Source organism: Danio rerio, chromosome 8 (genome assembly GCF_049306965.1).
Source record: "Danio rerio strain Tuebingen ecotype United States chromosome 8, GRCz12tu, whole genome shotgun sequence".
NCBI lineage: Eukaryota > Metazoa > Chordata > Actinopteri > Cypriniformes > Danionidae > Danio > Danio rerio.
In genome coordinates, this window is record NC_133183.1 from 8,780,986 (window position 1) to 8,795,625 (window position 14,640).

General features: G+C 35.5%; 1 protein-coding gene across 14 annotated transcripts in view; it reads right to left on the bottom strand.

The window, feature by feature from the left end:
- The window catches only part of grip2a (glutamate receptor interacting protein 2a), a 100,781-nt gene that overhangs the window by 39,423 nt on the left and 46,718 nt on the right, over positions 1-14,640 (bottom strand). For 13 of the 14 annotated variants that reach the window (XR_012383798.1, XR_012383799.1, XR_012383792.1 and 10 more), the window contains exons 4-7: positions 13,107-13,252; positions 11,293-11,379; positions 9,676-9,751; positions 3,806-3,951 (exon numbers count right to left, since the gene is read on the bottom strand). Coding sequence is in view for 4 of the 14 variants with exons in the window: in NM_001430888.1 (NP_001417817.1) it covers positions 3,806-3,951; positions 9,676-9,751; positions 11,293-11,379; positions 13,107-13,252 (455 nt within the window). In the remaining 10 variants the exon portion in view is untranslated. Of the gene's footprint in view, positions 1-3,805; positions 3,952-9,675; positions 9,752-11,292; positions 11,380-13,106; positions 13,311-14,640 lie in introns of all 14 variants that reach the window. The other variant, XM_073909736.1, reaches the window with a different exon arrangement.

A 14,640-nucleotide genomic window follows, 5' to 3' on the forward strand; every position in this document is an offset into this window, starting at 1 on the left:
TAATTTTGTTTACATTTAATTTTTACATAATTTACACATTTTTAAGCGTGAATTTACACAAAACTTGCGTATTTTTTTAATAGTGAATTTATCTGAACAAAACTACAGTAAGATTGTGCCCCTGGACAACAAAATGTACATATTGTTTCTACATAATTTAACTTCACAAAATGTAATATATATAATATACATATGTTTTACAGATTTACATACTTTTAAGAGTGAATTTACATAAAACCCACATATTTTTAAATTTTTTTTACATAATTTACATATTTTAAGAGTGAATTCATATCAACAAAAAAAACAGTAAAATTGGAACCCTGAACAACAAAATTTACCTTTTTTTTATATATATATATATATATATATATATATATATATATAATTTTTGCATCATTTACATATTTTAAGAGTAAATTTATATGAACAAAATTACAGTAAAATTGGGACCCTGGACAACACAATTTACAGTTTTTTTTTTTTTTTTTGAGAATTTTTACATAATTTGCATATTTGTAAGAGTGAATTTATCCCATCAAAATGCAAGTAAAACTGTAATCCTGGACCACAAAACCAGCACATATATTTGTAGGAATAACCAACAATACAATGTATCGATCAAAACTATAGATTTTTTATTTATGCCCAAAATCATTAGAATATTAAGCAAAGATCCATAAAATTTCATAATGTTCCATAAAGCCATTTTGTCAATTTGCTATTGCAAATTAATAAATTAATATATTTAAATTTATTTGTCAGTAAGAACTTACTGTGAAAACTATAAAGGTGATTTTCTCAATAGATTTTTGAACACTCAGACTTCCAAATTAAAATATTTCAGCCAAACACTGTCTAATACAAAAAAACATACATCAATACAAACTTATTTATCATCTGCTTTCGTGTGATTTATAAATCTATATTTCCAAAAATCGGCAATTATGACACAATAATGAAATACTTTTCGATTATTGTGTTTAATTCGAACAAAGAAGAAATCTAAATGTAAATCTCATGTGACATAATAAATACCTTTATTTCTCCTTTTGTTCTTTTAAAGGTGCTGTATGTAAGCTTTTGACTCTTCTAAAGCATAAAAATGCCATAATATTCATGTTTATTAATTTATTTATATATAGCTCTTTTTACAATATGTTTGCAGATATTTAAGATTAAGTGAACATTCTCGTTTATCTGAAAAACATTGTTAAAGTCTGATATTCTGCTTTGAAAATGTGAGCCAGAGTTTACACACCCCTTAAAGGCACCCCTGCATTAGCTAATAGATATCCTGAAAACTAAGGCCCCGTTTACACTGCCAGTTAAATGTGACCCAATTCCGATTTTTGCTATGTGATACAGATGGGATCTGTTCTATGACCGTGTAAACGCGAAAAAAACACATGCATTCGGATATTCAGATATCTGTTTCAGGCCTCCTTAATATGTGGAAATAAATCAGATATAGATCGGATCTGTGACAATGCGACTGTGATGTAAACCGGCAGATCGGATTTATTGAGGCATTCCGTTCTGTACACCATTAAACTTGCGACAGTGTGGTGCTTCTCCACGGTTTAAATGACAGAAAGAAGAGCGTGTGTGGAGATGCCGACAAGTTAAACAACATCAGAGGAAACACAGAGGAGGAAAGTGGTCAGTCGCCACAATTTGCTCCCACCAGACCTGAGACCTCTCTCGTACCCACACATTTTTCTGAATGGTGGAGGACATCATAAAGCATGTAAACAATTTGCGCAAGCTGCAATGACGGCCCTTTCCCGCCTCAAAATCATTTTAAATTGGGTGAACTTCGTGTTATAACTTTTGCTTTTTGTCGCTATTAATACACGCACTGCGGGCTACACATAGAACAACTTTATTCTCTCACACAGGCAAAGGCAACATCTTCAACTACACACACACATCAGGGCCATTCCATTACATAAACTGCGTGGGGGTAAATCAGGACTAAACCATTCACTGCTTATACTACACTTCGCATATTTCGCAGAGCTAAAAACAAGACAATTTCATCCATCATAGCTAGTGTGGCACAGATGCTAGAACCCGCCTTTATGCATGCGCGACATCGTAAATTGGATGGTAAGTGTAAACGCATGAATTGGATATGGGTCACAATTAAAACAACAGACAGGCAGATATAGGCAACAAAACGGAATTGGGCATCAAGTCCTGACAGTATAGACCTTTTTCATGGCTGCTGCATGGAGGGCGCCATAGCGACCTGTGTCTTCCAGTGGAATGCTAAAAACTTCCGTTTACAGTGTGTACAACTGGTCATTTGCGCTCCGAAAATGGGTTTCAATAACGTTTTTAATGGATAACAGAGTGTTTTTGTGACACACAACTTAGAAATGTGTCTGTTAAAGCAGTTATAATCTGTCACATGTGGTTCAAGCGCATCAGAAATACGAGAAAAACGTTCTCCTAGTTCACGTGTCTGCCATCAGAAATAACAGTGTGTGTGTTTGCACGTTCCCGGCCTGTCAGCTGTTAGCTCAGCGGCTCTTTAGCACACACACACACACACACACACACACACACACACACACACACACACACACACACACACACAGAGAGAGAGAGAGAGAGAGAGAGAGAAAGAGAGAAAGAGAAAAAGAGAGAGAGAGAGAGAGAGAGAGAGACAGATAGACAGACAGACAGACAAGAGGAAGTGAGAGAGCAAACCAGAGTACTGGCATGAAACTTAACAGGTATGAAAGTCGTGCAATTTACAAAAATGACCAATAAAAGTCTGTTATTGATCCTCTGCTGGCTGATTTGCTGTTCATTCTAATCGCGAGCCGTTTGTGTTTTATTTCGTGTGTTGTTTTTACCACGGTTTGTGTTTTTCTGTCATTTCGAAATGACACTAGCCTAAATTTTCACTTTGTCACAGTTATTAAATCAGTGTGTCAGTGGCACAGTACAGGCTACGTGTGTGTGTGCCAAACATTTTGGTGAACTACATTTGTTTGGGCTGGTTATATATTTGAAATAAAGAGAAAATGTTGACTTTAGCGATGACGAGGCTTCATTTAAACTGCAGAAGATGCGTCTGACAACGAGGGGAAAACGCCTCACAGCAGCTGTTTTCCATCCTATTAAATCGCATTTCTTTAAATGATCAGTCCAGGAAATGGTGCTGATGGACAACAGTATTAGTTCAAAGAGGATAAATGCTGGTAAAATAGATTAAAACTATCGTTTCAAAGCTGTCCAAATGTGACTGTTTACACGCATCAGCTGCCGACCAGAAGTTCTTCGCATTCTCCTTGCGCATACACGCAAAGCATAATAGGTAATTTTGCGTTCCAAGAAAAAGGTCTATAAACGGGGCCTAACAAGACTGATACTAACATCTATAAAACTATATTTTATTCTTATGGGATCTTTAAAGGATCTTGGATCTAATTCACATTTGGGATTTTTCTTTTTTGCAAGCTTTGAAAATATTCACTGAAGGTTAAAATAGAAACCTGGCCAACGACAAACTAAAAGTATGTTAGGAGTATAAAGCGTGCACAGCAGAAGCTGCAATCATTTGTTCTTTGGACATTTCTTATAGTGCAATCCAGCTCTTATTAAGACAAATGCCATTCAGGAGAAGCAAAAGAGACCTCATCGTTTTGTTTTTTCTCTCGCTCCTATGGGACTCTAGAGGGAAATGGAATATGTTTCTACTCTAATTAGGGCCACATGAGAGTATCTGTGCATACAAGCATACTCAAGTGTGTGTGTGTGTGTGCTCGTGCTCATCTGTGTGTCTGCTCACCCATGACCATGATGTCGTACTCGATGAGGAAGAAAGCCTCCTGGCTGCTCTGCATGATCAGAGTCAGAGCGTCAGCATGTTTCTGTCTGTTCACCGCAACACCGTTCACACTCAACACGCGGTCGCCTGCGCGCAAGGTTCCCTCTCTGACAGACGGAGAAACATGGAGAGACAGCAGCATGAGGACAGGTGAATGCAGACGTGCACTCCAAAATAAAAGCATCTCTTTTGCATGGACTATTTTAAGTGTCCTTATTCGGATGTTAACATTACCTTTCATGCGGTGCGTTATGCAGACGTGTGCGAACACAAAAGGCGTGCAATAAAATAGATTTTGATTCTGAACTGCCTGAAACGAGTCCTCTGTAATATGCCCTGCTTACTTCTTGCACAAATCTACATAAATACATTTGTAATGAATATAATTGGCTGCTAGTACAAATGTATAAATGTACAGTGTCAGTTGAAGTCAGAATTATTAGGCTCTCTGAATTATTCGCCTTCCTGTTTATTTTTTTGCCCAATTTCTGTTTAACAGAGAGAAGATTTTTTTCAACACATTTCTAAATATAGTAGTTTTAATAACTCATTTCGGTCCCACTTTATATTAAGTGGCCTTAACTAATATATACTTACATAGGAATTAAAAGTTTTTTTACAATGTACTTATTGTGTAAATACATGTATTTATTGTGTACTTATGCTTGATTAAATACATGTATGTAATTACATCTATAAATAACTTTTGTAATTACATTTGTAAATACACTGTTGACCATCCCTTACACCTTAACCCACCCTTAAACCTACCCATGCTACCAAACCTGTCCATAACCCAACCTCTATTCCAACTCAAATGCACCCCAAGTGTTCTCAAATACATTATAAACACAGTAAGTACATTGTATGTATTTTTTGATGTAAGTACAGAGTAGTTAGGGACACTTAATATAAAGTGGGACCCTCATTTCTAATAAATGATTTATTTTATCTTTGTTATGATGACAGCAAATAATATTTTACTATATTATGTTATTATTTATAATATGTATTTTTCAAGACACTCCTATACAGCTTAAAGTGACATTTAAAGGCTTAACTAGGTTAATTGGGTTAACTAGGCAGGTTAGAGTAATTAGGAAAGTATTGTATAATGCTGGTTTGTTCTGTAGACCAATGGTTCTCAAAGTGGGGGTTGGGACCCCCCGAGGGGTCGCGGGACAATGAAGGGGGGGGGGGGGGTCGCCTGGTGTTTTCCAAAAATCTGTTTATTTTTATTAAACCATAAGAATAACCATATTTTATCCATAACCCTCTGAAGAGAAAAAATAGTCGTTTATACCATATATAGTTACTATAGTAGCTTATAGTTACTACTTCTATTGGATTGCAACCCCTGGGGTAATTACCTTGTATTAAAGACACAGCAATAGCGTCAGATGCAGCAGATTTCATAACACCCGGTTAAACTTTGTGGCCCATTTCCAGCTCTCATACATTAAAAAAATTAAAAGAAGAATAGACTTGGGTCCATTGGTGTGTGTGCGCCATTGCATTCAAGGTTTCTGCATTTATAACCACCTCAGAGGATATTGGGGGTCGCGAGTCACTGGCATTGACATTTTGGCGGTCGCGGCCTGAAAAGTTTGGGAACCCCTGCTGTAGACTCTCGGAAAAAATTGCTTTAAGGGGCTAATAATTATGACCTTAAAATGGGTTTTAAAAAATTAAAAACTGCTTTTTATCTAGCTGAAATAAAACTAATAAGATTTTCTTCAGACATACTGTGAAAATTTCCTTGCTCTGTTAAACATCATTTGGGAAATGTAAAAAAAAAAAAAAAAAAAAAAAAAAAAAAATCAAAGGGGGCTAATTCTGATTTCGTCTGTCTGTCTGTCTGTCTGTCTGTCTGTCTGTCTGTCTGTCTGTCTGTCTGTCTGTCTGTCTGTCTGTCTGTCTATCCATCCATCCATCCATCCGACTCAGACTCAGACTCCTTTCAGGCAGTTCAGAATCAAAATGCATTTATTGCAGACCTTTTATATTCACAAACATCTGCATTGAACACCACATGAAAGGTAATATTATAAACATTGCAATAAAGGTGCCCAAATTAGCTCTGCTTTGATCCTTGTAGTTGTAGTTGAGACTGGAGGAGTTTGGTTTGTGTTGACATCCCATTATAGAAATCTGATAAACATCCCTGACAAAAGTCTTGTAGTCCATCCAAGTTTTAGGAACAACAAATAATAGCTTGACTTCTAGTTGACCATTTGGTATCAGAAGTGGCTTATATGAAAGGCAAAGGCCTCTAGATCAGGGGTGCTCAACCTTGAGATCTACCTTCCTGCAGAGTTTAGCTCCAACTCTGAGCTAACGCAACTAAACCAACAAAATAGGATCTGAAGGAGCACATGGTAATTAAAGACAGGTGTGTTTGATCAAGGTTGCAGGTGAGCTCTGCAGGAAGGTAGATCTCCAGGAACAGGGTTGAGCACCCCTGCTCGAGATTATGCTTATTTGACCAAAATAAAATATTATGATGTCTTGATTATTAATTATTTAATTAGGACAGTAATGTCTGACTATGCTTAGACAAAAGTCTTGTCACTTAACAGAAATAATGTCTAGTATTGAATATAAAGTCAAGCTGCAGTGGAAAAAGTGTTAATATTGTGTCTGACTCCCATGAGCTTGGAGGACTGCATCCATACATCTCTGCAATGTTTTCATATTTGTGTGTGGAGCGTGAAAGTGTGTGTGTTATCTGCTCTTGTATATGTGTGTAAGTTCATATGCATGTGTGTGTTTCATCTGCTCGTGTGTGTTTGTGTGTGTGTTCTTATGCATGTGTGTTTTGTCTGCTCTTGTGTGTGTGTGTGAGTTCATATGCATGTGTGTTTCATCTGCTCGTGTGTGTGTGTGTGTGCGTGCGTGTGTGTGTGCGCAGTGTGAGTTCATATGTATGTGTTTCGTCTGCTCTTGTGTGTGTGTGTGAGTTCACATGCATGTGTGTGTTTCATCTGCTCGTGTGTGTGTGTGTGTGTTTGTGTGTGTGTTCTTATGCATATGTGTTTTATCTGCTCTTGTATGTGTGTGTGTGTGTGTGCGCGAGTGTGTGTCTGTGTGTAGTGTGAGTTCATATGCATGCGTTTAGTCTGCTCCCATATGTGTGCAGTATGAGTTCATATCCATGTGTGTGTATTAACTGTTCTTGTGTGTGTTTGTGTGTGTAGTGTGAGTTAATATGCATGTGTGTTTTGTCTGCTCTTGTGTGTGTGTGTGTGTGAGTTCATATGCATGTGTGTTTCATCTGCTCTTGTGTGTGTGTGTGTGTGTGTGAGTTCATATGCATGTGTGTTTCATCTGCTCGTGTGTGTGTGTGTGTGTGTGAGCAGTGTGAGTTCATATGTATGTGTTTCGTCTGCTCTTGTGTGTGTGTGTGTGTGTGTGTGTGAGTTCATATGTATGTGTTTCGTCTGCTCTTGTGTGTGTATGTGTGTGCGCAGTGTGAATTTCATATGCATGTGTGTGTGTTTAGTCTGCTCTTATATGTGTGCAGTGTGAGTTCAAATGTGTGTGTGCATCGCCTGTACTTGCATGTGTGTGTGTGTGTGTGTGTGTGTGTGTATGTGTGTGTGTGCAGTATGAATTCACATGCATGTGTGTTTAGTCTGCTCTCATGTGCGTGTGCGTGTGTGTGTGTGTGTGTGTGTGTGTGTGTGTGTGTGTGTGTGCTTCAGGCTGTGTTCTACCCTTCTCACTCATTCTAATGTCATCAGCCTATGCTTCAGCGAACATGTGTGCCTTCAGAACCAGCTTACAGGCTTCACTGATCACTCACACACTAAATATACAGCACGCTCTCATAATGTGCATCAAATCACCATCAAAATAATAGAGAAATATCATATTCATCACCGGTTCAAAAGTGTGCGATAAGTCTGATTGTTTATTGTTTTTGTTTTTAAACCAAGCCTTTCTGCTCGAAAAAAAGATATAGTAAAAACTATGCATTATAACAATTTTAAATAACCATCGTCTTATTAAATGTAGTTTAAATTGTACTTATTCCAAGAGTTGGTAAAAATATATGGATATATGATACATGATCCTTCACAAATCATTGTAATATGATAATTTGATGATAAAGAAAGATCTATTATAGGGCGGCGTGGTGGTGCAGTGGGTAGCACTATTGGCTCACAGCAAGAAGGTCGCTGGTTCAAGCCTTGGCTAGGTCAGTTTGCACTTCTGTGTGGAGTTTGCATGTTCTCCCTGTGTTGGCATGGGTTTCCTGTGGGCGCTCCGGTTTACCCCACAACTCCAGAGGCATGCGCTATAGGGAAATTGTGTAAGCTAAGTTGTCCACAGTGTACGTGTGTGAATAAGAGTGTTTCCCAGTGATGGGGATAAGTTGGTGGTTTATTCCGCTGTGGCAACCCCTGATTAATAAAGGGACTGAGCCGAAAAGAAAATGAATGAATGAAACATCTATTATTATTATTATTATTATTATTATGTTTTTAGGGTCCTTTAAATCTTGTGAAAACTGTGATACAGTACCATTTAAAATAGATAAAAAATAAATAGATATCAAATAAACAAATATATAAATAAATAAAAAAATGCAAAATAAATAAAAGTAAATAAATACATAAATAAAACAAATAAATAAATAAAGAGAAAATAAAAATAAATAAATGAATAAAAATAAATAAATACATAAATAGAAAATAAATAAATAAATAGAAAATAAACAAATAGAAAATTATAAATAAATATACATAAATAAATGCATAAACAGAAAATAAATAAATATATAAATAAATAATAAACAGAAAAATAAATAAATAAATAAATAGAAAATAAATATATATATATATATATATATATATATATATATATATATATATATATATATATATATATATATATATATATATATAAAGTATATATAAAGACAAAAGTAAATACATACATAAAGGAAAGAAAGAAAGAAAGAAAGAAAGAAAGAAAGAAAGAAAGAAAGAAAAATAAATAAATAAATAAATAAAAATAAATAATTAGAAAATAAATAAATAGAAAATAAATAAAAATAAATAAATAAATACATACATAAATAAAAAAATAAATTAATAAATAAAAGAAAATAAATAAACGGAAAATAAATAAATAAATAGAAAAAATATAAATAAACATAAATAAATCAATAAATATAAATCAATCAATAAAATAGAAAATATATAAATAAATATAAAATAAATAAATAAAAAGATAAATAAATAAATAAATAAATAAATGAACGAATAAAATATTATTTTTTAAATAATTGCTGTCATTTTGAACATTTCTTTTCATCAATATATCTTAAAACATAAAATTTATCATAGTTTCCACAAAGCTGTAAAGCAGGAAAATGTTTTCACCTTTAATACATTTTATTAAGAATCTTTAACAATAATTTTCAATAATAATAATAAAAAAAACTGTAAATCAGCATATTAAGATGATTTCTGAAGAATCTCGTGATACTGAAGACTTTTAACTACATTCAATAAGAAAACAGTTATTTTAAATTGTAATAATATTTCAGAAATTTGTCCATCTTTGATTAAATAAATTCAACACAAAAATCTTACTGCTCTAATGCATTCCGAAATAACTTATGTCTCTCTCTCTCTCAAACACACACACTTTTGCAGGGAGCTTCACAATGATTCATACACATAGTCAGAGCTTCACAATGATTCAGACATTGTAATTAATAAGCAGAGATGCTCTAAAGGGCCTTGTCATTCTGGTATAAACATGTCACACACACACACATACACTCCTACACATATATTATTTGAGTCATTTGCTCTCACCTGTCGGCGGGTCCACCGGGCCTCACATAGGTCACCACTAGAGGTCGAGCTTTATGCCAGTCCTCATGAAATCCCCCTGAAAACATGTGAAACACACACCTGATGTGCCAGCCCGACTGCCTTTAGTCATAAACACACACATTATCTGCTGCCCTTGAGAGTAACATCACACAATGCTTTTGAATAACCTTTTCTGTTCGATAACATTATTAAAAAGCATTTTTGGAGGTCTGCACATGGTGTCCTCAGGTATAAAAAATAGTTTTGTTTCAATATTTAAGGCACAGAGCTGATAAGGGTTGCCAAGTCTGCAGTTTTCCCACGGAATTTGTCTATTTTTAGGCACTTTTGTGGATAGTTTCTAATTCGGTGGGTTAAAGGTTTGACATATTACACTAATTATATTTATATGGCTGCACTTTATAGTTTTACTCGACCAAATTCATATTCTACCATTCTACCATTGCCCTTCCAGCCGCAACCCATCTCTGGGAAACATCCACACACACATTCACACACACACTCATACACTACGGACAATTTAGCCTACCCAATTCACCTGTACTGCATGTCTTTGGACTGTGGGGGAAACCGGAGCACCCGGAGGAACGCAGGGAGAACATGCAAACTCCACACAGAAACGCCAACTGAGCCTAGGTTCGAACCAGCAACCTTCTTGCTGTGAGGCGACAGCACTACCAACTGCGCCACTGCCTCGCCTATTACTATTATTATTATTATTATTATTAATAAAGTGAAAGTTGGGCGAAGCAGTAACGCAGTTGGTAGTGCTGTCGCCTCACAGCAAGAAGGTCGCTGGTTCGAACCTCGGCTCAGTTGGCTTTTCTGTGTGGAGTTTGCATGTTCTCCCTGCGTTCCTCCGGGTGCTCCGGTTTCCCCCACAGTCCAAAGACATGCGGTACAGGTGAATTGGGTAGGCTAAATTGTCCGTAGTGTATGAGTGTGTGTGAATGTGTGTGTGGATGTTTCCCAGAGATGGGTTGTGGCTGGAAGGGCATCCGCTGCGTAAAAAACGGGCTGGATAAGTTGGCGGTTCATTCCGCTGTGGCGACCCCGGATTAATAAAGGGACTAAACCGACTAGAAAAGGAATGAATGAAAGTGATAGTTTACCAAAAACTGAAAATTCTGTCATCACTGACTCACCCTTGACTTGTCATAAACTTGTTTAAGTTTCTTTCATCTGAAAGAGCTTGTTTTGAAAAATGTAAAGAAGTCAATGGTTACAAGTTTCTAACATTTTTCAAAATATCTTCTTTTGTATTCAACCGAAAAAAGGAATCATAGCCATTGGAGGGAGTCAATGAGAACAAAAGACATTTTCCTTTTAGAGTGAACTAGCCCTGTAGTATTTGTTGACTTAGTAACAATAATATTTAAATACCACACACTGTCATCATAAAACACATAATTTAGAAACCTCTACTTATTGAACTTGAATTATTATTTTTAATATAACTTCAAATAATGCTTAGTTGAATTTCAAATGGTCATTGATTACTATCCTCAAATTTACGGTCATAACATCAGCTAAAAAAGTAAAAACACAAGATATTTTAGTTAAGATGATTCAGTGCGTTTTATAAGATTTCAGTACCTCTCAGAACGAAGCCAAAGCTGTTTCCCTCTTTCTCCAAGCACACTTCGATGGTTTTGGAGATGACGCTGCAGGGATTGCTGGGAGCTGAACACACACACAGAACAGCTTGAGTTACTGTCACAGAAGGATGAGATTCAGCCCCAGACGCTGAAATGTACATATGTTTATTTTCACAGCACCAGAAACACTAATGCCACAATACAACCCTCCCGTACTGGCTGATAACGAAAGATTCTGCACTGTTGCATTATCAAGTACTGCGACATTGAATCATTGGTAACACTTCACAAAAAAGTTGTATTAGTTATTGTTGTAAATTGTATTAACTAACACGAATAATACACTTCTTATAGTATTTGTTCATCCCTTTTAATGTTAGTAAATGAAATTAAAGTTGTTCATTGTTAGTTAATTAATGCATTAACTAATGTTAACAAGGATGAATTTGGATTTTAATAATGCCTTAGTAAATGTTGAGCTATGATTAATGAATGCTGTATTATTAGTTCATGCTAGTAAATGCATTAACTAAGGAATAAACTCATTATAAAGTGTGATTGAATAATTACTACATGTGTGTTCGATAAGGTTTAGTTAAAAAATATATTGTGACACTGTGTACTTAAAAGTTCAGTGTATGTTTTGGTAACACTTTAGTTCAGGTCACAATTCATGCTATTAACTACTGGCTTATTACTTGCCTATTATTAAGATATGAACTCTTCATTAGTAGTTATAATGTATGATCTTATTCTGCATCTCTGATCCTACCCAAAACCTAAACCCAACTTCTACCTTACTAACTATTAATAAACAACTAGTTAGTAGTTTAATAAGCAAGAAGTGTTAGTTAATGGTTTGTTATTACCGTGAATTAGGACTAAAGTGTTACCTACGTATTTTTAATTTCATTAATTTAGAAACAATGCATTACATTTAGCAAAAGTGACAAGATAAAATACCTGCTATATTACTGTTTATATTCAACAACAAAATTATAATAATAAAGTCACCACTTTTTCACATTAAAGAGCAAACTGTTGGAATAAAAAGATAATGTTGATAATAAGATTGTTTGCTGAACATCTAATTAGCATATTTTAAAGGGGTCGTGAACTACCTCATTTTTTATTGTGTATTGTTCTCTGAGGTTCACTTGTTCTTGAGATTTTTTTACATTAAAAACATCATAATTTAGAGTAACTGATTACCATCTGTCCTGTTTTTAACCCTCGTCAGAACGTTCTGTTTAAATGGGCGTGGCAGTCAAAAGTAAATGCCTACTGCTCTGATTGGCTGAAGTTTCTGCATATTAGCTGGACTGAAAAGTAAGTGAAGTAAAAATGTGCTTCAATCTACTGTGGAGGCGGGGTTTATCCACATGATTACATCATAGAGTTGAACATTCCAGAACCTGTTGTTTTATTAGACTGCCTTCAATATAAGCTGATTTTAGAGGAACCACAAAGTGTTGAGTTCTGAAACTTGCAAGATGTTTCTATAATACTATGAGCTCTGATATGTCAAAATATCAAGAAAATTTTGGTTTCTCAATTCATGACCTCTTTAATTTCTGAAAGATCATTTGACACTGAAAACAAGAGTAATGATACTGAAAAGTCTGCTTAATGTCACACAAAAAAAAACTTTTAATATATATATATATATATATACATATATATACATATATATATATATATATATATATATATATATATATATATATATATATATATATATATATATATATATATATATAGACATTATTTTTATCAAATAATTAAAATGCATGTGTGTATTTGAGTCTGTACCGAATGGCGGCAGCTCATACTCGACCTCCAGCACCACACGCTCCCCGATGTTCTTCAACATGCTGATGATCTCATCGTGTCTGAGTTTGGACAGGTTTATCCCATTCACTGACTTGATGTAGTCGCCGACATTGAGCTGGTCACTCCTGCCACACAAACACACCATGGACAACAGTTTATACCACACTACTGTTTTTAATTCGACTGTCATTTTCAATTTGTCAAGTGTCAACTCTTATGTTTGTCAGATATTCATATAACTCTTTAATTTATGTGAAGGTTTGTAATACTCTTGGCTTGATTAAGGCTTTAAATAGTTTAAATAAACTCAAATTCAACATCTTTTTTTCTTCATTTTTTAAGCATGGTTTAATCATGTTGTGGCCACTTTTATAGTTTGAAATGTACATTCAATAATCATGGAAATAATCAATAAAAATTTTTTCAGTCAATGATAAACTAACTAGCATCAATGTTGTATTGTAATTCAAATACAATCAGCTAAATAGACTTAAGCATACATTTAGTTGTTTGAGCGTAAAGGCTGATTTATACTTCTGCATCAAGCGCACGCATATACTACGGCGCTGACGCATAGCCCTACGCTGTGGCCATCAGCAACGACGCGTGGCGCAAACTCTGTGATTGGTCGGCTTGGTAGTGCTAACGATTCCGGGCGGGACCGAGAGCCGCACGACGGCGCAAGCCCAATGGAGCGATTGTTTACAAGAGTAAAGTCCCGCGAAGGAGCTCCTGATGGAAACTTTTGTTTTGTGTTTACCTCATAGTTAAAGTTGTTGCACGTCCGCCGGTTCCTGCCTCAAAATGAGCGAGTTTGAGCCAATTGTACATCCCGGAAGCGTTCAGAAAAAACAAAACACAGGCGAAGAAACTCGACACAGAGGAACATTTACACCTCACTGCCAACTAGCGTTTCGGAAGTGTTAATGCAGACCAACAGACACAGCGCGCAGAAGTATAAATGCACAGCTACGCGTGTTGCATGCGTCGTTGGTTACGCCAGTCACTTGACGCAGAAGTATAAACCAGGCTTAAAGCGAAATGAAAGACCGTGCATATGCTAGCGCTATCAGTAGCAGCAGATTAGAGCAGAAACTCCATTAAAAACACTAGGGTAATATTTAATTATTTTAAAAATATGGTGGGGAAAAATGCAATTTAATGCAGTGCTTCTTGTCTGGTCTGACACCCACTTTATATCCTATATCAATAAATTTTTTAAGAAATCAGATCCTAAACGTGGGGATTTTTAAAAGCACAATCGATCACCAAAAACACTTGGGCTGGCTGACTGAAAATTAAAAGTCCTTGTGCTTACTTGGTAACTATATGGTAACTTATAAAAATGTACAAACAGCAATAACATTCAGCTTCTAAGATTATTACAAGCTTTACCAGTTCAATTCACAGATCTAAACCCAAAGCACAAGATTAATTCCACATAATACTGCTGTACTGATACTGCGACTGCGAAAATCCTCCACTACAGAAGTGTGTTGTTCAGCAGGTACCC